The sequence below is a fragment of the Dromaius novaehollandiae genome, chromosome 2 (assembly GCF_036370855.1).
Source record: "Dromaius novaehollandiae isolate bDroNov1 chromosome 2, bDroNov1.hap1, whole genome shotgun sequence".
In the NCBI taxonomy this organism is placed as follows: Eukaryota; Metazoa; Chordata; class Aves; order Casuariiformes; family Dromaiidae; genus Dromaius; species Dromaius novaehollandiae.
Genome location: NC_088099.1, coordinates 33,915,767 through 33,940,403, shown reverse-complemented (window position 1 = coordinate 33,940,403; position 24,637 = coordinate 33,915,767). Strand labels below are relative to the sequence as shown.

General features: G+C 36.9%; 1 protein-coding gene and 1 long non-coding RNA gene across 4 annotated transcripts in view; one reads left to right on the top strand and one right to left on the bottom strand.

The window, feature by feature from the left end:
• The window catches only part of ZNF385D (zinc finger protein 385D), a 430,528-nt gene that overhangs the window by 80,595 nt on the left and 325,296 nt on the right, over nucleotides 1-24,637 (bottom strand). For all 3 annotated transcript variants that reach the window (XM_026103714.2, XM_026103716.2, XM_026103717.2), the window contains one exon: nucleotides 11,909-12,019. In XM_026103714.2, coding sequence (XP_025959499.1) covers nucleotides 11,909-12,019 — 111 coding nt within the window. The remainder of the gene's footprint in view (nucleotides 1-11,908; nucleotides 12,020-24,637) is intronic.
• On the top strand, nucleotides 9,507-16,151 carry LOC112985250 (uncharacterized). Its single transcript, XR_003259710.2, has 4 exons — nucleotides 9,507-11,193; nucleotides 11,774-11,866; nucleotides 14,504-14,670; nucleotides 15,742-16,151. It is a non-coding gene; the product is annotated as an uncharacterized LOC112985250 (long non-coding RNA).

The window sequence follows — 24,637 nt, the reverse complement described above, 5'->3', positions numbered from 1 at the left end:
TGGTGCAGGCAGGAAAGACAAGGGGGTTACCAGCAGTTTGCATTCCCATGCTTCATGCTCCAGGAGGAAGGATGTCAAGGCATTGAAGTGAGGCCTGCTTGGGCACCGGACCCTGGGGAGCAGGGCCTCCTCTCGCTGCAGAAACAATGCTGATTGGGGGATCTGGGCTATCTCGAGGTCCAGATCATATTCCCTTTGTCTGGACCTTGGGAATAACACCTACCGTCACTGCTGGGGAAGTAATAAATTCTCAGGGCTTTGAGAGATAAGGGCAAGACCCGAAGAATGAAAACGCATCTGTCAGCAGAAACCACAACGGTAAACAACCTACCTAGGGACCCAATAAGGAGCAGGAGACCCCCGACCTAAATATTACTATTGGTCCAAACTACTGCGTGAAGGGCGGACAGCTTAGATTGGAAAGTATAATTGCCCAGGGATTTCTTTGTTCGGGGTCCCTCTTCTCGGAGGCACCCAACTCAAGCTGTAACTACTGCACCTGTGTCATTACAATTTATTTATTTAATTTGCCTTGATTTGGCTCCGAACTTTTCAGCGGGAACCTAGGGTCGGACCCTGCTCAAGTTGTAATTACTGCACACGCTTCACTAAAATTTACACCCAGGGTGAAGAGGACCAACGGGACGCCGCTGGATCCACGGGTGGTGATATCCCTTTCTCTCTCTCTCTCTCTCTCTCTCTCTCTCTTTCTCTCTCTCCTCCCCTTCGCCTTTCCCCACCTTTTCTTCCCACTCCGTGGAAAATAAAGTTAAAAGGTTGTACGATATTTGACTGGTTTTAGCGTCTTAATCTCATTCTTGGGATAGTAACGAAACCCCCCCGATATTGGATCAGGACACAGGCTTCTTTTATATAGCTCTTTTTGATATTGTGAAAATATGAACTTGTGACAATGATAATTAAAAAGGATGCCTACAATAAGAAAAGTAGCTGTGGGAGGAAAAAGAATGGTCCAATTAAAATACATCTGGTTATTCTGATAGCTAATTAAAAGTCATATTTAAGTTATTAGCAAAACATAAAGTATTTACTCGAGCTGAAGTTTCATCATAATCAAGACAACTGAATAACAGCCTTATTACAAGCAAGGAAATATGTTTGGCTTTAGATACACAGAATACATTTATTTACAGAAGTGTTGCATTCAGTAATGATTACAATAGAAACCATATTTCCTTTAAAGAAATGAAAGATGCCTTTAATTTTTAATGACTTAATTACTATGAATTCTGTTACTCAACCACTTCGAATAAATTGAATGCTACAACTAAATATTACCATAGCCAAGTATTGTATTAAAAGCCAAAAAAGCAAAATAGCTTCTACAAAAATTCTAGGCTAGCATATACTAAGTTACTTTTCATGAAGTACCACATAACCATTTAATTTTTAATTTATGTAATGATAATTATTGTAATATTTGTACGGTGAAGTGAAAAAGTTACAACATAAGATGTTATTTGAAACAGAAAAGCATTCTTTTTTTTCTAACCGTCTAGGTAAAGATCAATTGAACCTACTATTTTTGTCAAAGATATTACAAAATCAAAGCAAGAACCGACAATAGTAACAAGATTCCAAATGTAAATTAAAATACTTTAGACAAAAGTCTTGCAGGCAAGTGATTCTCCCATCCAGGGATGATTTTCACTTGTCTCCAGGTGTAACATTATGTGCACTGATGGGCTGATCAACAGAACAGAATTCTCCCCAGCTGTAATCAGGAGTGATTGATGGTTGGGACAAAAAAGTTGATTATCATGACAAGTCCACTGATGCAGAGAAAATAGGCCGTGCTGGGGAAAGGATAAAACCTGTTCAGAGACTACCTTCTAAAATCTCCTTTATAAAGAATAAAAGAAACATATATGCCCATCAAAAAAGATCTACTATAAATGAACTCAGTAAATTTACTATGCGTCTGTATCTGCAGTTATTCTACTATAACACAATGGAACCTATATACATGCCAAACAGAATAAATCTTTATATTTTTAAATTATATTTTGGAGATCAACCCCTCAGACAATTATATATATGAAAGCACCTGTACGCTGTAACCAGTAGAGCACTGCCTCAGTTTCAATACATGTTTTGAATTCAGCTTTTAAAGGCCATGGGGGAGTGAGGTGTAAGTGCCATACTAGATTCTTTCCTGAAAAGAAGTCAGTCCCCTTTGGCCATTTTAAACCTTTAAAGACTTCATTTTCAATTCAGATCAAAAACATGCACATGAGTGGAGGCAATACACCCTCAAAGGTACAGTTCAAATATGTGCCTTTTTATTCCAATGTAAAGCTTTTAAAAGCAGATATTGGGTTCCACTCCTTTACAGGATCAGACTCCCAACTGTTAGGGGTTACACATGAAATAGCAGTATCTCCAGAGACCGTAAAAGACATGCAAGGAGTGATAAAAGAACCAAGAAGCTGAAAAACAGTCAGAAAAGGAAAAAAGGAAATATAATTGCTACGAGATGTGGCTGCACACACATAGTAAGAAGAATATGTCATGAGTACCCCAGGGAGTGCAATTTTACTGACCATAAAGGAAAAAAAAAAACCAAACAAACAAAAAAAAAACATTGTCCAGATTTACTCTAAGATTATTTGAAAAGATTTTATAGATATTAGAATGGGGTATAATCAACCAAACCCAAGTCCAGGAGCAACTTTACTTTACTTTTAAGGTATTTTTAAGGAATTAGGATATTGTTTGAGAAAAACATGACTTACATCAGTTAACTCATTTTGATGGAGATCTCTTTACACCACACACAATCTCACAGTTTCTTCACTACCTGTTCCTTCTGTGGACCAAACTTTAACACATAAGCTTTCCTGTTCCTGTTCTCTCCGTTCTTCTTTATGTATTTATCAGTGCCTCAGAAAGTGAGTAGAGTCTAACCAGAAAGATTCACTGATAAGTAATTGAATGCAGACAACATTTTGTTATTTTTATCGTGAAATTTGTTATCTGCACCCATCATTAATAACGCAGATTCTCTACTGTATAAATTTCTAGTTTTTTAGATAAATCTATAAGGTTACAAGTTACAACAGATCAAACAAAGCTAAGTGAAGATGGCACAATAAAGAGTTCATAATTCATCTTTCTTTTTAGGTGATGACTAGCTTATCGTAAGTGGTTTCTGTTTTTCCCCATCACAGTAGTTCATAAATTTCAGTTGCTGTTTGTTAGAGTTGACTGATTTGAACTGAGGAAGCTGTCAGGAAAAAGATATCTCAAATATATATAAGTGTAGGGCAATAAGTGATAAAGCAGAGATTTTTCTCTGCAGTTGCAACAGGCAGTCTTTTCTGTGAACGCAACATGCGAGAGAATTGGCAGAGGGAGATTCTTTTTTTCCCTTTTATAGTTTCACCTGTCTATACCAAATTCCCTCATGTATATAATGGCATTTTCCAAAGTACAGTTGAAGCATATTAAAGCATTACCTTCATTCCCACAATTCCAGCCAAAGACATCCTAAGAAAATCCAGTTAGCCACTGCCTGCCCAACGCTCGCATTTGAATTTCAGTTCCATTATGTCCCCCCACCAGGCACAAAATCTTCCTGGCACTATTGTATTGCAAAGAATGTAGATACAGAATCCAATTCACTAAAAACACTGGAAATAGATATATTACTTGCCTGGGAGTCATCTTAGTGACCAACAGAGTCCACATTAAGCACTTTTCTGACATTGAAAGCAGATTGTGGAAATTCTACCGCCCATCACACCATTTAGCTCTGCATTTCTTTTTTTCCAATTTCATATTTTCTCATTCATTCCTGTGTTCTAATTTAATCACTTCAGAGACAAGGGAAACTTTTGACAGTAACAAGCATGGATGTGTTCAAACATAGGAAGGAGGCTGCTGTTATTTCACACTTTCTTTCTTATTAAATCCCCTCACCTTAGCCTTTCCCTCTTTCTTTTGCTGCTCTTCGCAGTTCTGAGATCATTTGAAGCCAGGTGTAAGTTAAAAGTTGGCCGCAAAGGGCAGATACTGCAACCATTCATTTCAGTGCTAGAAGCAGAAACCTTTTAAACCAATTTGTCTCCATATTCCACAGTTAGAATACTGGTCATTAATCTTTTGCAAATTATAAACAAGACTATCAAAGAGAAGCTTTGGCTATTCACAGATCATTTCTAGCAAAGTCAAATGATTTGCAGGAGATGTCAAACCTTTTGCACAACTGACTTGCTTTATCAAAAAAGTGAGTGTTCTTAAAATGAAATAACCTGGTAGAATAACAAGAAGTAAGAAGCATGAGTTGTCAGATGCTAGTAAAAAAAAGGTAATTGTTTAATATCATCTTTAAGTCCTAATGCAACAGCTGTTGATCAGAATGTTTTAATTTTTCCAGGATCATGTTCATATGCTGACTCTGACTCTGATGTTGAGCAGGCCTGGATTTTGGTCATGTCTCCTTAGCCTCTTCCCAGGGACCAGGGAGCTGGAAGCATTAGACAGTACTTGCTCCTGAACATACAGACTATCTCTTCACCTGCCTCAGCTGTATGTGGCTGGAGACTGAATTTTGGGGAGGAAGGCATGAGTGTCTCAGTGTGAATACAGTGGACACCAAGTGACTCCATCTCTCCCCACCAGCAACAGAGTAATCAGCTGACATTCATAGCATGCTTTTTAAAGATCAATAACTTAAACCTTTGCCTCCTCCCTACTGCCTTGTACTCAAGCAATGCTTTTGTGAGCCTGATACCCCTGGGCTAGTCCATGTCCTGCAAGAGCACAGACATTTCCTATGTGGAGTGGATTGCTTTCTCTATAAGAGAGGAGATAGGCACCAAGATTAGTGAAGAGTTAGTGTAGAGAGCTCCATACCTTATGGGCCACTGAGAAACCACTCAAGAGCACTTACTGAGCTGACCCTAAAATCTTCGACTTGTATACAGTACTTAAGAGGTAAGGGAATTTTGTCATCCTTAGGATAGCACTCAGGGGACTCAGTTCAACATCAAAAGTACTCAGAAGTGAAACAGGAAGGTATATCAGACATGGATAATTTCTGCTTCTAGGTTGTATAGATGCATAAGAATATTGTACAGAAGGTGAAAACTATATAATAAATACTTTATACAACAAAAGAAAATTATTTATGCTTTCTGTTAACCATTCTGAAAATGTTTTCAGAAAGTATATTGCATGTGAAAATTAGTAAATACTCTTCTGGATTTCTTAATTTATAAATTAAGTTACATATTTTCTACATGAAAAAAGGTTCCCCACAACCATCTCAGAACAAAACAGCATCAAAGAGAAGTGATAATTTAAGTCAAAAACATGAAATTATTTTCTTTCAAAATCCTGGGCACAGTCAAAAATAAAACTTCCAGTTCTCCAATATGGGAAAGAGGTGCACAGGTCTTGACTGCAATTTATATTGCTGTCCCAGCCTTTAAAACTGTGGTCTAGGAAAGAGAAGGTAATGCTTCTCAAATGTGCTGCCTTTGCCTATAAAAACAGAAGCCACTGAATTTCCAGCTAGTCAGAAAAAAATATTGGGTTGTTCTCAAATTTGTCATGTATGCAATGTAAGTGCAAAATATTCTGTGCTATTTGCTTTTAGAATGCCAGAAAATCACATTTATTGAGTAATTTTTTCAGCAATTCTTTACATTTTCCACAATGTATTGATATAAATGCCAGATATCCCATGGAAATCTCTTCACTAATTACTTTCTGTGATTATTTACTACTTTTTCCAAAGAATACTATAAACCAGCATCTCTGGAAAAGTGTTGACCTTTGAGTATATTTCCATTCTGACTCACATTCTGATCTCAAACAAATGGCATGTGTAATTCCACGTTTGAAATCGGTATTTGTTTCTTCTAACATTGAACTCTATAGTACAGGAAAGATAGTGCATCACTAGAAAGAAGTAGCATATATCAAAGTCATTAATTCTGGAAGAAGATTTATTACTGGAGAAGTAAAAGTTAATACTATACCACCTCATAGAGTAACACTAGCTTCAAAGGGATGCTGAGAATCCGTAAGTGTTTGCACAGAAGAGTCCTCTTACAGAAGCAGGCTGATGACTTCACAGAACACAGATTTATCAGTTTAGAAAGACCAGAAGAAAAATTGGCCTGAGATAAACATGCTTGATGGCTAGCAATACCTGCAACAATTGAGTAAGGAAGGTGTTTGTTATAACGCAAGCAGAAACTGTTGCTTTTATACCAAAACAGGATTCTAAACCTGTGTTAGGTTAATTCTGAATCTATATCCAGCATAGAAGACACAGTTAAAACATGCACAGAACACAAACATGTGTTATAACCACAAAGAGAACAGTGACTGAGGCAAATAGTATACATGGCTTCAAAAACCATTTAGGTGTATCTCTGAAGAGTAAGTCGAAAAATAACGAAGTTGAAATCAGGAAGGTGAAATTCTAAATAACCACAAGCAATTAGCTTTATCAGGTTTTCCCGGTTGTTAATGGACCAACTTTTGAAAGGTCTTTGCAAACAGAGGCCCAGTCCATAGTCTGTCCATCATCTGACACAGACAACAAGTGAAGTCTCTACTACCTCTTCAAAACCACAGAGACAGTTTTGAAGTTAGTCAAGCAGGAGGTCAGCTAATCCACCTCTCAGCTTCAGGATAGCACTCAGTGTATCTTGACAATCCTCAGAGCTAGGTGTCTAACTTGTTCAGACCCTCCATTGACAGGGAATCCAGCTGTCTCTGCAATTAATAACCCCCCTTCATGTATTGCAAACTCACTATATTTTCCTTGTCTTTTCCACTTCATATCCATCCAGTCCTTTCTGCTTTACTCAACTGAGTGATGAATGTCTTATCATTCTTGTTGATCTCTTCTGAAGTTTGCCATCTGATTACATTTTTGTTAAAGTGTGATGACCACTACTGTAAATAATTCCTCATCTAAGGCATCACTAATTCAAATACTGCAGGATACTTACCTACCTATTGTTAAATGTAACACTCGTGGGGAAAAAAATCATAGGATTAGTTGGGGTTTGTTTTATTTTGTTTTTTTCCCCATTAGTACTTGTTGACTTATATTCAGATTATGATTTACTATAATTTCTCTTTGTCCATTAAGCCAGATATTTCTCATTTTACTACTCGTGCATTTAATTTTCCCAGACTAACCACAGTAGTTTGTGTTTGCATTTATTGCATTTGCCTGAATTCTAGATTATTTTCTTCAACTGATAAAGATTACTTTGCATTGCAATTCTGTACTATAAAGTACTTGCTACCCTCCAGCTTGGTGCCATCCACAAATCTGGTATGTGTATTCTCAATTCTGTCACACACATTGTTAATGAAAATTCAGAGTAGTATCAGACATGGAAGAAACTCCTGCAGATCCTGACTTGTAGCATTCTTTTGTTTTGACAGCAAAGCACCAGAAGCTACTCTGAGTACAGTTTTTCAATCTGTTGTGCAGCCAGCTTTTAACAATTTCATCTGGACCATATTTCCCTACTTACTTTAGAAGGCTGTCACATAGGACTATCTCAGCCCTTATTAAAGCCAAAATATATCACACCTACTTATTCCCCATTATCCATTAGGCCAATTACCCTGTCAAAGGAGAAGATTAGATTGGTTTGACATGATTTGTTCATGACAAATTCATGTTGGCTGTTTCTTATCACCTATTCTCCCCCAGGTGCTTACAAGCTGATACTCTAATCATTTGTTCTAGATACCAAGCATAACCTAAAACAGCCTGTAAGTCCTCTGGTCCTGCTACTTTCTCCAAGAAAGTTACCAATGTAGTACAATGGTATGTAGCTATGTTGCATCCTTATACTTCATAAAACCTTGAATATTCTTTTACCAGCACAGAACCTTTTGAATTTTTATGACCTCGTACTGCTGACTTGTGTATCAATTCAGAAGTCGTATTTGCTTTATAAGGGCAGAGAAAAACAAGGTCAAAAAACAATGGGTCAGGACTCTCTGAACAGCATTCATCTCATGATTTTCAGAACTTTGCTACTGTTGCTATTTAAGTCAAACAATCATTTCTGGCTAACACATTTGGAAATACTTTTACAGTGCATCAGAATGGAATTCAAGTCCTGTGAGTGTATCAAAACCCTTCCCAACCTTTCATGAAAGGCAAGCTGTATTACCACTCAGGCATCTGCATTCAACAAGAGAGAAAAGAAAGAGAACTCCTTTGCAATAACTAACTTGGCTAACAGACACTGTTGCTACCTAGATGAAATGATGAAATTAGCAATGCTGGCAAAGCAAAATGGCAAGGTCAAGACAGGTAAATATAAGGAAAATTTAGTAAGCTACTTTTTTTCCAAGCCAGCTTTTTTTTTTTTTATTCCCAGTAATTTTAGCAGGGACTTTACTCAGATAGCTACCTGTGGGCACATGAGCTGTCCTTCTGAAGTCAGTCAGGCTTCATTCTGCAGGGTGCTTTAACAGACGTTTAATGTTTCCTACAAAGCATGTATTTAACAGCTCTTCTGAATTGGTGCAGTAGCAGCAGCTGGCAAAACCTAAATGGCAACTCACAGGCTTGCAGCTAAGAATGTACTCAAGTGTTTTGTGCTGTATTCGATGCACAACAGGAATGGAAATGCTGTACACTGATCTCTCTCAATACAAAATAAATATAAAATAAAAAAAGTTCACTGCTTGAAATAGACTCCACAGAACCTACTTCTGCTGTTCTAATGTTTTTTCTTAGCGTGGAGAGACTTTGGTTACTTGCTCATTCCTCCCTTCCCTTGTATGAGAAGATTTATTTTCAAAAGAAACACCGAACACACAGCTGTCATGAAGATTTATAGATAACTCCTTTAGAAAGAAGCTAAATGATTTTACTGTACTGCCTTTTCTCATTTTTCTTTGAAACATAATTTTGATACCATGTAATCAGAAAAAACGCTCTTCTGCACTGAAAGAAATCTGTATCAAAGGGGAGAAAATTCTGCATTTGCTACAAAAATGAAAAAACTCACAGGCCAGTTTTATTGTAAACATTTTCATAATACTGTCATGCAATAGGTAAATGGAATTTCTACTCATTAGTGTCTGACAAATCCTACCTCTGGTATCTAAAAATAAAGATGCATCAGTAGAATGTCCACAAAGCGGTAGGCTTCTGAGCAGAAAAGCTATTTATTGTTCTTAGGACTTTAAATCTTGTTCAACAAAATGTGGTGGAAATGAAAGGTAGGAATATTAAGTAAATGAAAACTTTTTCACAAAAATTGAAGCAGAATTTACAATCTATGTGAGCTTGCCATTCACACAGTAAAGTAATCAAAAATTGGTAACTAATAGCTATTTTTCTTCAGAATAACCTTTCCTTCATGTCTGACCACTATTTCCCCCCTTTTTTGCTACAGAAACTGGTGGAGGTTCAGAATTACCCACGATGCTGTGGAACTTAGCTCTGCCTATTCTATTCACATTGCAAACAAGCATTTCCAAAACTGCAGTGAAACACTGACTGCTTATTATGGAATGCATTTCTTGAAAAGCCTCAGTAGAGCTCTGTGGTAGTAACTTTATGCACTGGAGTGAGAAGAGATGTCCACAAATCTCTCCTGGTTAGAAAAGAATAGGGGAAGAGACATGGTCCCAGGTTAATCACTAGGCAGCATTTAGAATCTAATCTCTCCACCAATCAGAAACGCTGGGGATGCTTTAAAAATTAGTTGAATATTAAAATACTTTTAATATTCATTCAGCAAGAAAGAAGGTCTCTCTAGTGCTATTGAGCTGCTTTGAGAGGACCATTAGAACAACCTTCCACTGGACAGTGTTGGAGAACTGGAGTACAATCCTCTAGCACTCCAAGGTGTGAAGGGATGACTAAATACCTGCTTAGCAGATTTTCTTCCAGGAGTTTGCTGTGAACAATCTAAATGAACAGATTCCTTCTGAGACTAGTTTATTTGAAACCGTAGGAAATTCTGAAAATGGCCATTGTTTCTTCCCTTTTCTTCTCTGGAATTCTTTCCAACAGCAGCAGAACAGGAAGATTATCATGGCATACCAGTCACCAGTCACAGTGTCCAGTGATATATTGTTTGCTTCTGTATAGAAGATTTTTTATTGAAAACACTTCCCTCTGGAAAATGCCTAGCTCCCATCAGCCGGAAAATTTTCCACTCTGTGTATCAGTCATCTGAGTTGTGTATCTGTTAATGACTAAGTCAGTTTAATGGTGTGTTCAACCTCTCTTTTGTCTGAATCTTTTTGCAGACTATTAAATTATATTCCCACTCTGAAAGGAGGTGTTTCACTTTCGTATGTAATACTAAGGTGTTTGATATCTCTTGCAGATATATACTGTGTTTGATTCAGTGTGACACACCTTTTCCTTAGATGAAGATGAAAATTCTGAAAGATCAGCCAGGCTACTCGATCAGTCAGATCTGCTGTTGTCCCAAAGCTTCCATCTTCCCTTAAACTGCATTTCATCAGAACCTCCTCCTGTGAATGGCTTGGTATCCACTGTCATAATTCTAGTATCTAGTTTCTTAACAGAAGAGCCTAATTTGATCAGACTCTCCCATTTTTATCCATGGGGGACATGACAGCTCCAGGTGATATACTATCCTTCCTAGCATCACTGTTTGATAATGATGTCAATATTGTAAAAGGAAGGTATCCATTCAATCCGTGAACTAGAAAACCTAGAGTTCCAGTGAAAGTAAGTACTTGATGCTGACTGGTCTGGAAATCATGACCTTGTTAAAATTCTTTCTAAGCAATAAAAGGCTGATGGGGATGAAGAGCATTATTTCAGTCCTGAAGTGGCCAATCCTTTACAGAAGGCATCAGGGATCAATTTAGGTTTTTGACAAGTTCATGACTTCAATAAGTAACTGATAAACTAAAAAGAGGTTGATTAACAGTTTATAAATAGCTGCCCATAAAGAAGCAGTAGCAAACAAGATTTCTTTCACTTCTTCATATGACTAGCACCAGGAAGGAACTTTGTGGACATCTCTGGGTTGGACCTCACACTACACTTATATATTTTTGCTTTGACAGAGGTGATTTCCATACAAAAGTTAGTGAAACAGGCAATAACTGGAAGACGTTTGGAAGAGGTAAATAACTTTCCACCAGAGAGACACACGTCATGAAACTTCCTGGAGAGACTAGCAGAAGGTAATACATTGCACTGTGTAAAGTTTTGTATGCACAGACAATGCTGCTGGAGAAGGAAATAAAGGAGTGAAACTATGAGAGGCTTTTCCATGACAGAACAGGTATTCCTTGGCAAGGAGCAGCACAGCTTTCTTCAGTAGCTACTGAGTGGGGGATCTATACTAGAGACCATCTCTCCAGTTCAGTTTGCTCTACTTGACTGCTAGAGTGAAAGGGTGCAAGGTAGGAGACAACTGGCAAAAATTAGCTGCTTTATCTAATTTATTTATTTTCTACAATTTTGGCTAGGCAGAGATATTGTTGTAAGGGCAGAGAAACGGAGGGCAGTTCCACAAGGACTGTAAGCACATCTGAACAACTTACAGCACATACAGGAAGAGAAGGAAGGCAAACATAACCAGGACTGGTAGAGAAATTAGGACCCAGAAAATATTTTATCCTTATTAGCAGTAATGGATCAATCCATTTTCCCATTTTCTCTCTGTGCAGCACAACTGAAGTTGATGACCTTACAGGGATGTCTGGAGGGAAAATCTGGCCTGGTGTATAAAAAATACCAAATAATTCTGTTTATTTGCAGCATCCTAAAGCCTCTTCATCTCCTGAGCCACAAACTAGAAGCATGATGTTTCATTTAGGTTCAATTTATGCAAATTATTGCACATCCTAGAAGGTAAGTACATATTTCTAATCTGATATGAAATGATAGACTTACATCAGAATTAAATCTCAGCTGGCAAATGTTGCATGATATGATTTGCTTTCTTCGATGAGGAAGAGGAACCCCGAATGTATGATTTATTACAGCTTTTTGAATTGGGTCCATCTGTAAAGAGAGAAGAAAAGAAAGAAATAAAAGCATTTGCTATTCCACTGTATGCTGTCTATGTAATGTATAGTATCAAAAGAGATTCTGCATCATGTCATAGCATGTTCCATGCTACAGCAAACTACTATTTTTCTTTAAAAAATAGTATTTCTTTATGCTTTTTTACAAAAAATTAATGTTAAAAGGAACAAAGAAAAGTGTAATTAGCTATCTTTAAATGCATATCCTTAGTTCAGTTCTGCATATAGCAATCTCCCTTTACTGAAGAAACTAAAAGCTGTAGACACTGAGTAAGTTTACCTAAAAAAACACTAATTTATATTTTTATGTCATACAAGAGTAAGCTCTTCTAAATGAGGTAGGGACATTTTAAATAAAATGCCTAAGAAAAGGATCAATTACAATGTGAAAGAATTCTATATATAAATAACACCAGGATAACACACAATAGCCTCATATTTTGAAAAAAATTGATTATATCTCAGGATTCAATAAACAATTTTTTTCTATAAAACCACTTCTGCATAACCTAAGAAAAATCTAAATCCTCCACCAGTATCTGGAAATTATTTTCATGGCCATTTAGAAGAAGCTATTTATTTTTAAAAAATCCTGGTTTAAGGATGAATTTCAACTCTCACGAAAAGCATTATTCTAAACAAACCTCTATTAGAAAGCTGATCCGGCAGTGTCTGCTAGTCAGAGTCCTGTAGGAAACGTATTATTTTGGCACAAAATTTCACAAAAGCTACTCAGGAGATTTCACTGGAAGCTTGAAATCCACTTCCCCAGATCTACTGGTCAAAATGATTTATATTTCTTTTTTACAATAAGCATTTGACAGCTATTTTTTAAATCTAATAATAGCTTTACAATTGGTTAAGTCACTGATTGTTTTTATCTTTGAAGTGTATTGTTAAAAATTCTGAGAATTTGATGAAGCAAATACAACTAATCATTTAGCTCTGATGGTAACCAGCATTCAGACAGCATAATTTGTACATGTCTGGAGAAAAAAATTTTTCTGTGCTCATATCCCCATGATTCATTTCTTTCTAATCAGTTAGCAAAGGGTTATTTAATAAAGAAAGAATCAGAGCTTTTCCTCCGAGTAATCAATGATTCCTGGGAGCTGTAATGGTAGACAGTTATGGCCTCCTATTGCAGGGCATCCAGAAAAGCTCACCACAGAAATATTGCATCACCTGACAGCTGTTCAGTGTTGGGTGTGAAATAGGTCATGATCTTAAGCTAATTTCTTCAGAAATAAATTTGGATCAGTAAAAAAAAGGAATATGCAATATGGCAGAGCTTTACAGAAAGGTTTTGAAGAAATGTGCAATTTGAACATCCTCTTTTGCTGCAAAAGTCAAATACCTCATACATTTGTACAATTACCAGCACAAAAGAGCACCAGTCCCAGCTAGAACATAGGGATGCCACTGTAACTCAAGAATAACACTGATGGCTAAAGCCAGAGACCATCAAGCTCTGAAACACCGCAGCATGCTGAGTAAGACAATATGAAGACTTGCTGCTGTGATTAAGCGATATGCTTGGGCACTCTTTTTTTTTCTCTGTAACATAATCCTGAAAAAGCCCGCAGTACAAAAATACTGTTGCACAGACCAGGAAGAGGAAAACCACACAGGAAAAGCAAATAGACTATAACAGCTCTTCTTTTTTCCATTGTTCCACTAACCAAGAGATGCCTTCTAAAGCCAGCAGATCCAGTATACCAGTACCCCTGGATTCTCAACACTGAAGCATAACCTTCTCTTAACCAACACTATTTCATAGCTGCTGAAGTTTGGAGAAATTCAGTCCAAATTTTTAAAGAAATTTAGGCACTCTTCCACTCACCACAGCAAATCGAAATTTCCTCAAGCTTAGATAAATGAATAGGTTAGCACATGGTAATACGATATGGTGTATTCTTTGATCCAGTGTAACTGTCTGCCTGCACATTCCTACCCACAATTGTGAGATACATTAGTTTAGCCTTCAGTGTAAACATAAGTGTTAAACTAATTTAAATTATCTCACAAGTGCCATAAGATAAGAAAGTTTATGCATCTGATCTCTAATCTCACCAATTTTCCTGAGTGCCTTGGATGTTATACTTGGGCCCACATAGTGGAAGATATTAAGTGCCTAATGCCCCAGTGAACTGTTAAGCTATCCCATGATAATTCATACATGGATTCAGACTACTTAGTAGCTGACATGCTGAAAGTTCACACCATGCTTACACTGTCATTACATGTTTCTATCCTTTACCATTAAGTAAATCTTGAAAGTGGCTCCTGTCTCTAGTCTTGCATACATCACATGTGCTGATAGGTACTATGGTATCCTCGTAGATTACTGATATTTTTATCATGTTTATGTAATAAAACATGTTTTTTGAGCATAACAGGTCCACATCTTTTCTTGACCCAGCCCCAGGTTTTAATTCCTACATTTTCCCTTCTTTTCCAGAGCTGCTCCTCTCCCACTGTTCTTCTCCTAACGCAGTGGCCCTTTGATTATGTACAACAGAAAGGGTGATATCCACCACAACCAGATAATCTAGAACTGTTTACCACAGTCCTCGTGCTTATGTAATGAGCAATGGCTTACATCAACATGCCGGGGTTGTTAGCAAGGTACAGAAATGCCACCCTGTTCATTTAAAATCAGGCTGCCAATACAGAAGTGCTCAAAGTGTTAGAGAAAATGTACAGCTCATAGACAGTTGGATTTCTGGTGGAACTGATGCTCACATACTGAGAATGAGGGAAATCATTTTTCAGAATTTACAAAAATTCTGAATGTGGGGAACAGTTTATCTATTTTGCATTTAATATTATTTTGGTCTCATGCAAAATATGGGGTTTCTTTCTAAATCTTTCTGTGATTTTCTCTTGTTTATCTGCTGATACAGAAATCCATTTGCACATTTCTCTTTCCCTTTTTAAAGATGCAGGCTTCTAGACATGTAAGAGCGTGGCCTTATAGTGAACTGGATGATTTGTGTTTCTGGCTTTAAAAGAAAAAGTGTTCTGGAGAGCCTTCAAGTTAATTAAGAAAAGCTGTTTCAAATGTAAAAAAAAACTTTAAGAATCAAAATTTAGCCCCATAAACCCAGATTCCAACAAAGTTGGGGCAAAAAAGTGAATAAGAATGGTAGAGTGGTATTTGGCATTATTATTTTTCCTAGAGATTTCATTTGGAAAAAAAACCTACCAATCCATAAATTTCAAATAATCATCCAAAAGCACCAGATAAGCCTTCAGAAGTTTTATTCAGGAAATTAGAGAGGTAACAGGATACCTAGGTGCAGCATGATAAGCACTCAGATCTCACAGACACTGGAAGATGGAGGGGAGCCCTGCTGAGAGTCAGAGGAACAAACAGAAGCAGCTGATTGCCAGGAAAATAGAGGGCAGGGACTGCAGAGAAGTATAAAGAGGGGAATAATATCATATAGCTGAGATAATCAGTGAGCACAAAGATACTTAACAGAATCTCCAAGTACTTTTAGGCTCACTGAATGTTGCTAATTACACATATAAACTGTATTTCAAATTATGTAAATGGTATTTTCTTTCAAAATACATATGATCATGATAAACTGATAAAATCTGCTTTTTGCTTGTTACTACTGCTATATTACAATAGCTGGGTTTTTATTTTATTTCTTAGATGTAATTGATTTAATTTACTCCCATTTACAGTGAAGGAAAGAGGAGTTTGTAATTCATGTGAAACATGATTCAGCTGTCAAAGATGTGCAGAAGCAGAAGAGGAAGGTTTGCAAGATGCCTTTTTCCTCCGTTATGCCAACTCATTTGCACTGCAAGTTACAACACAGATGGGACCTGCTGCCCCTATGTCTGATATGCTCACTACCTTTTACCTTCTTACCGTCCAGCACTTGGCATTTACTCTATGCACAAGAAGGGATTTGTCGAGCAGGCTGTGTCATGCTTTTCCTTGTGGCCAGTCCAGGGACAGCACATTGCTCAAGATTGGGTACTGAAGCTAAATAGGAAAGTTTCATTTTTCATTTAGTTCCAATTTTGTTTTCAATAGACGAAATATATGTCAATAATTTTGTGTGTTTTTTAATTATTCAAGTTGAAACTCGTGGCAACATGATAGTATTTGCTTCTCCTGATCAAATATCATACTCCCTTCCCAAGATCTTCAGGTTAAACCTGTAATACTTCACTAGAACCCACACTTGAACTGAGGGCATGGCAGAACTTGGCTGCATTATTTCATTTTCTTAGCTTAGACCCTAGCACTCTCATTTGTTTTTGCTTGTTTGTTTTAAATTCAACATTGTAAGTCCAGTCATCTTAACTGCATTCTTCTTTCTTCTTGAGCATATCATTGAGAATAAGAGTTCCGTATTTTGTGGACTGCAGATGAATGGAGTGGCTATTGTATGAATGCATCTGGGTGAAACTTTTACTACAAAATCGCTGAGAACTTTGCGGGGAATCTGCATGTTATCCCATCTGTCCGTGTAACTTACCCTAAATCACCACATCTGCTATCTTTGAAGGCCTTCTGGAATCAGGTCTCCATGTGGGTTTTCATTAAATATCTGCAGAAGGCAGAACCTGGGCTGGTAGATATACCTATAGAGAAACTTGATTCTTGAGAAATGTAAATTTTATGTCATTTCTGCAAATAATTACCAAGGGTGATTCTTTATGTCAAGAAACCTTTTTTTAAGAAACTGAAATTCAAATACCTAGATCTTCCTGAACTTCAACAACTTTTTTAAAATATATTTTTATTAGTCCTTTTTATATAGCTTCTGTTCCTGGAGGCAAGGCATAGGAGTATGCCTGAGTTAAAACAACAATATCAAAAACAGATAGAAAAAGAAAGTATGCAAATTGGATCCATAAAGGCTCAAATCCCAAAAGGACAAAAAAAGAAAGGGAGACAATTTCTTTCTTTTAAAGATGTTGTGCATTAAAGCCAAGGGGCATGATGTGTGGTTTCATATGCTCGAGCTTGGCAGTATATTATCTGAATTGCACTAACCTCTATAGATAAAAGTTAACTAACTAACTTCCACAGACAAAAGTTAAAAGATGAAGATAACGTCGATCCCCAAAGCCTGTTCAGGGCATATGCTAGGTCTAAAACAGATAAGTAAGAAAATATTTTTACCACGAAGATAAAGAAATTAGCTGCAAAAGATTGAATCCAATCACTATGGTCTAATATTAAGTGAGCAGAAATACAAGTCAGGTCATTGAAGCTCTCAAGAAATATTTGCTATAGATTGTTTCAGTGGTAATCCACAATTGCATGGTGAAACAATTACCCACGAAAAGACTGACCTCCATTACTGGAATAGGAAAGTGAATTCAATGACACAGCTATCAACATCTCTTAGAACTTCTTGAAATCCAGATGCTAATGGAATATAATCACACAGTGAAAAAAACCTTAAAGGAATGATCTTCTGAATACGTTTTTTTACTGTATGTCTATAGTTCTATATACACATTTAACTCGAAGTACAAAAAGTAAGTCCAACAACCACACTGCAATATTATTGCACTTGCAGGAAAGGTATTAATATCTCCATATGTGAATTGACTCCTATGTGTAGATCTTAATTACAAAATTCATAGGAAATAAAGATAACTCAGTGAGGGCTCCTTTCATGCATTCTCTTACATCCCACCAGTGAAACTAAAGAATGTTAGAAACTCTGTAAATCCTGTGCCAACCATGTATACAAAGTCTTGCCAAGTAAAAGAGAATAAAATATTAACAGATTTTCCAACATTTATACTTACTGGTGAACCTAACCTATTCTTAAAACGGCATGATTAATTACACTGAAGAACTAAAACATAAAACTGCCCACTGCATTATAGTTGTGACTTACTAATAGAAGCAGGGAAAAGCAGTTACTAAAGCCATAGCCAGGCTCCTCAATCATGTAAAACCAGTATCACTGATAGCTGGCGGAGGGCAATGTTGATTCAGATAGTTTCTCTGGGCAGAATTTGGGTATTTCCGATTGAGAAGTATCTCATGAGAACTGAGCAGTACCTCTCTGATCACAGTAAAATCAAGAATTCATGGTAATTTCCCCTACAATTGTGCTGGTCAAATGTACAGCTGCAGTATTATTATATGATATTATATTGTTATATTGCAGTTGATTTCTGTGTGTGCACATGCATCTCAAACCTCCTTGAAGTCTTCATTTACTGTGCATGTTCAAAATGTGCAACACATTGTAGATACGATGCTTTTTAGACCCATAGCTTACAATCTACATGATGCATTCATAATATACTGGTGTCCTGGGCAGAGGTAGGACAGCTCAACAGCACCTCAATGATTTGAATGTAAGTATATTTGACATTCTGTATTTCCATGAGAAATACATCCCATAATGAGAAATGCATCTCATAGTTAGGACTAGTTGTCCAGGTCTTTTTCCAACAACATAATAATCTGTGAATAAGAAACTTATAAACTAACCAAAGAATACAATCCAAAAGGAATGATAGGACCAGCTTAGTAATCAAAATAAAATACAACAATGAAGGTGCTCCAATATTTTGCTGCTATAATTTTTGTGCAAGTAACACAATATGATGTCAAATGGTTAAAATACATGTTCTAGATGTGCTGCCATGCATGGTTCATCTACTTACAGCTAATTTATTCAGTTTTGCCCTAGTAATTATGATGAATAATTATGCAGTGAATTGAATTCAGCATTATGCATTTCTTAGCGTCTACCATTTCTGCTCCTACCGATGAAACAGGGCAACGCTCTTCATGTACATAAAAGAGAAACACTGTTCAACCCAGTTAAATACAAACCAATTCATAAAAAAATCTACAAAACTAAAATAATGTGCAATATTTGTAGAAGAATGACTTTTCACAAAAAAGAATACCTATCAAAAACAAAACTATAGTCATTTTCCAAACAATGTAACTTGTTTATGTAATTTGAATAAGATTTCAGAATGAATTCCCGAAGTTGTCTTTCTATTCTCTTGCTGAAACCTTATAAAAGTATAAGGGTTTTTCTATAATTATTTTAGATGAAACTGTTTAATTGCAGCATTTGACTAGTCACCTTGCTGATGTGACTCTAGTATTGCTTTCTTCCTTTCCTTTCTTGTTATTTTTTTCTTATAGACTTTTCTACTTGGTACTGAGATGCTGAGGCAGCAGCAGCCTTTCTGGCAAACTGCTTGAATATACAGAAACCAGCCAGAGCAAAAGGATTTGCATTCGCAGTGGCATTGTGGAGAAATACAGTAACCACACAGAGATTATGCAAATCCTTATACTCTGATTGTCTAATAATGGTTGTCAGTCAGAAGTAAAGAATTTGCATATGCTTAGGCTAGTGAGAAATAATCACACAGTGATTATGCTAATCAAACACACTAAACAACATGTGAAGGACTGTCAAACTGGAACAAATCTGTGTATGTATGTGTATGTATGCTAAATACAGAAACACACAGTGCTAAAAGAGCAGTAAGGTTACAAAACAAGCCTTTGAAAGATACAAAGTGCCTGTAGGCCTTAATTTAACAACTTTATGAATATACATTCTCAAAATATGTTCACATATTTTTCCTGAAAGATTGTGCTTTATTCTGTCCACAAGATGGACAATTTTCACTTAATGAGCAACTGTTCAATGTTTTGTTTTCTCCACCTGGTTCAATGACTAGCCCTAGACCTCATTGACTGTATAAAGCTCGAACTCTGCTCTCAATGAGAGTTCTCAGTCTATTCATTTGCTCTCCTACAGTCTTCATTGACACAGGATGTGAGTACTTCACAAACATAATTAACTTATTTTCAAAACTTCTTTGTTAGATAAAAGATGGGTTTTTTTTTTTATAAATGGAGAGCTGTGGCACAGGAATGAAAGACAAAGGTGTGCATTAGTTTCAGCTACCTAATTTAATACACCTTATAGTATTTACTATTATATTGCCTTTTATATGTTCGCCACACAGTTCCTGACTTCAGATGCATCTATGAAGATGCTACACAATCTAAATGCAGCCTTATAATTGTGAGCTAACTGCACAATTCATAAAGTCATCTGTAAAAGGTTTGGGTTAAGTGACTTGCCTCACATCACATAAAAACTCAGAACTCTCCAGGGTGGTATTCAGCTGGTTTTCTGGCATGGGAAAGCCCTTTCTTTTTCTTCAGCCCCATCTCATTCAAAACATGTTTTCCAATTTCTTCAGCAAACACAGCAAGCATACCATGGATAATAATCTTCTGAATTACAAAACCATGATTGTTCCCTAGCACTGATGCAAAGGACATACAAAATTCTACCAAACCCAGAAAATTCTCCCAAAGGACTCTCTCTACGCATACCAGTAAAGATAAAAACCTAAGTTTCACAAATGCCATTTGCTTCCTCAGTTTCAACTGAGAACAAGGCAAAAATAAATTCATGAGAGAAAGAACGCATTAAAAAAAGCTAAGGGCATTTTTACGTGTGGTGCTTAAGAAAAGAGCTCAGAATAAAAGGTTGGCAGGCATAATGAGGGTTACACAACAAATTCCCAATAGGATCATTCATATATGAATGAATTTCAGAAAACTGGACCAAACGTTACCATTGCTATTTAATAACAGTGTGTCTTTTTAATCACAACAAAAACAAAAGCAGGATGTGTGCCAGACAGAGAACTGGCAGAGAGGGACTTGATTCACTTGTACAAAATTGGGCCCTGAAAGGAGAATTCCTCACAAATACATGAGAGTTCAAAGTGGCCACTACAATCTATTACTTCTTTTTCAGAGAAATGAGTGCATAAAGATGTGTTTAAGAAAGGAAGAATAATTCTGCAATTCAACCTTCCTGATCCTGCTGCTATGCTTATTTAGGCTGTTTTAATACACTTGTTTACCATGTTTGTTCCAGTGACTCCAGAGAAAACATTAAAAACTAATGTGTAGGGTGTAATTAGAATTTGAACATACACTTTCTTACCTGACAAAGCCCAGCTCCAGACAAAGATGCTTCAGACATCATTACTCCATCAGATGTATACTTGCATAACATTTCAATACATTTTAAAATCTGTCTTCATAACTGAGTTAAATTTTAACTCTGGGAGAAGTTACAATGCACAAGCTGCAGTTGCAGAACCACAGAATATGAAACTAAAAGAAACCCTGAGACATCATTTAACACATGCCTCTCACCATGCAAAGCAAAAAGCATTATGGGCACCGAATTCCTTTATCTTTTTTGTTTTTGGGGGGGGGGGGGTGGAGGGAGGCAAGGGGCTATTTATATTGAGCAAATATATTCATGAACCAAAGGCTAAAATACAGCAGCTGAATACTGAAGACATACAAAATTGTCACATTCTCATTTTATAACTGTTTCAGAGGAAACACTTTCAACATTTCCATTGAAACATTTAAAAGCTGCTGCTCTGCTGGCTTAGCTGTTAGGTCTCTGACCACCCTTTGCAAATTTTTCTTTTTTGCACAGAAAATTATCAAATTTCTCTCTTGGTTCTTGAATGGACATCAGCCTTCCCTAAAAATTTTGTAGAAACATTTAGATTCAGGTGCAAGAATGACCATTTATGCTTATAATTATTTGACCACAGGCTTTTCTTTTAGATCGGCTCAGAAAAAAAATATACCAAATGTTTCCATTCCCTTCTCTCAGAATAAACTAAAATAGCTGCTGCTGCCTTCTTAAGGAAATTAAAGGATATAAAACTATGTGACTACTTCTGATTAAACTGTCTAAAATTGCCTTGAATCTCAAGATTTGGTTTAAATTAATTTCACCACCAGTCAGTCAACATAGAAAAAAAAATTCTCTAAATTTTTCACCCATGGGAAAGGGAAGTGCTATTGTTTTCACATGCAGCTGAACACACCCATATAACAGCCAGCGGTTGAGCGCGGGGGTAAATATCGTGCACAGTCACAAACATAGCCCTCATACAGATCAATAACAGCAGTATACCTCCTTATATGCTAAAAATGTTGCGACTTTGTTCGGCTCGTAGATCATGGTCCGTAGGAAAAGTCATCAGCCTGCCTACTTTCTCCATAATAAACATTAGTTCTGAATCCTGCCTGAATTTTTGAAGCAGGATGAGATTGTATGCTCAGGAAATGCACTTCCACTAAGAGAAATATATAACCTAGGATACGGAAAAAAACATAGCAAAATCTTTGGTGATAGAGTTTAGAAACTAACGAAAACAATCCTTGCTGTGCTTAATAACTACGTGTGCATTAGCAACACTAGGCCTTCATTGGAACTAAGCTGATCGGGCTCCTATGAAGATGAGAAAAGGGGGTCGGAAGCTCTGATTCTCTGCTGACTTGCATTTCAATAGGGTAAAAATATGACCAATCTGATTTCTGCTTTAGACTCTTTAGGATGAAAAAAAGTAGGAGAAGACAGAAAATAAAGAATTCAATACAATTGGAGATGATAACATTAGCATCCCAACTTCCTACTCCTTTGATGGAGTGGGAAGTTTGATGGATAGAACCAACTTACTCCTGCATTGGCTATCCACATTGTTTTTCTACTTTTTGAGTAATTCTCTACTGGCTGCCACTGAGGTTTTTTCCCTGTCTCCTGTCAGTTTTGGTGACTGGGTCATTTGTGTGCTCCTAAGTGCACTGAACAGCTGTGGAAAATACAGTTACAGCTTACTCGTTTCTAAAAGTACTTCAATCCTTTCCTACCTGTCTCTGAAAGGTGACGTATTAAATAATTCTCAGCATGTTTTCACATCATTTGGTAAAAGACTGAGAAATAACAGTGTACATTGTCACGCAGTTTTTTCTTTGAAGGACAAAGCAGGTTTATCTGAACGAAATGTCAAAATCAAAACTTAGAGAAAAGTATTGCCAGGGCAGTTGCATTCTGACCCTGCCTCCTGAGCTTTTTGTAAATCAAACCAGAGCTAACAGAAGCAGCAGAAGGAAAGGAAGCCTGTTGTTACATGTATGCATTCAAAAATACTAGTCCAAAAGTTCAGGAAATCTCATGCAGGCCTAAAATAGTAATCTCTACTCCTTCTAGGAGTCCACTACCATAAATAATTACTAATTTATCTATAAAGTCAAAAATGTGGAGATAATAGAGGCCTTTGATTGCTAGTGCTACTTCAGTTACTTTTGTTTTTGCATAAGGACAACCATCATAAGAATTCACAGGAGGAAATTCAGTCATTTCTTCACCATCATGACAGATGGTGACTTGGTTTATTTCTATATGAGCAATTTGGCTTGGACATATTTCAGTTTTTTACTTGAATTCTCTGATTGTCCAAAGTTACCTCACACTCATTTTGGTCTCTGAGTGGTTATAGGTCAAGAAAACTGAAACTGGACGCCCTTATCCAAAACAGCTGCAACTATACTGCTTATGTATGGACACTGAAACACAGAAGGTAATAAAAGGTTCATTAATTGGTTAAGAAGAGTGGTGCAAGCTATTTTCCACTGCTGAAGAAGGGAATGCTTCGTGTCCCTACAGGGTGAAACCCCAGTTAGCTAATATATGTGTATGGGAACCAGAATTCTGGCAAAACGAAAGGAATGAAGCACATAGACGTTGAGCTACTGCAGGCAAGCAGGCTCTAGGGTTCTTTCATCTCCTCAGCCTACCTGAAGCTGGGTACAAGGGCAATACAACTTCTCCTTACACTTAGCATACAGCGAAGCTAAGGTGTCACTGAGTGTTGTGAATTAATCAGGATGAAAAGGATTTCATGTATATTATGAACTTAAACACAATAGGAAGTCTCATCTGAGTATCTCATAGTGCTTTAGACAGATCTCTTACAGGCGGGTAATTAACATATCAAAACTGAGCTGTACTAGAACTTTTGGCAAATCCATTTATGTTCTCATTCACGCAGCCTTATGCCTTAGCAGTAGACAGCACAGGCATAACTGATTCAAAATCACCTATGTCTGGAGTACCTCACACAAGTGCCTAGGCATGGGAAGACAGACAATTTATTACCTCTGAACTATCTAGCTCTTGCCTGCAAGTCAAGTACTTGAATGACATCTGCACTACTAGTATATCTTTACAGAAAGGAAACTCCAGGATGTGCAAATGGCCCTGCTCTGGTTATTTTGAGGTATTCCTTTTTTACATAAAATTTGATGAATATGGATACTGTTGCCTTGTCTTTGCTTTTATAGTAAAAGCTCTGCCCCAGATGCATCTGCAGCACTGAATAGGTAAGAGGGACCTGATAAATGGCAGCAACTGATTAAAGAATTTTGAAACAACTTGAAAGAAACTGAAAGTGTAGTTATTCCCCAACAGGATTTTTTCTATCTGCTTAGATACCTGTAGGGCTCTCACTACTGAGACTGTTTTTATTTCTTACTCAATGAAATATCTGTTATTACAAAAACATCACCAATGAAAATGTTATCTTTCCTCTTGCTACTTCCCCTCTTCTAGCTTTATACTGAAATTGTATTCAAGATGAACCCACCCACCAGTACTTACTCCTGCTTATCTCAACACTCTGGTGGAATGAGTTCAAAACTAGACGTGACCTTGGATCTCCCCTTTGACGA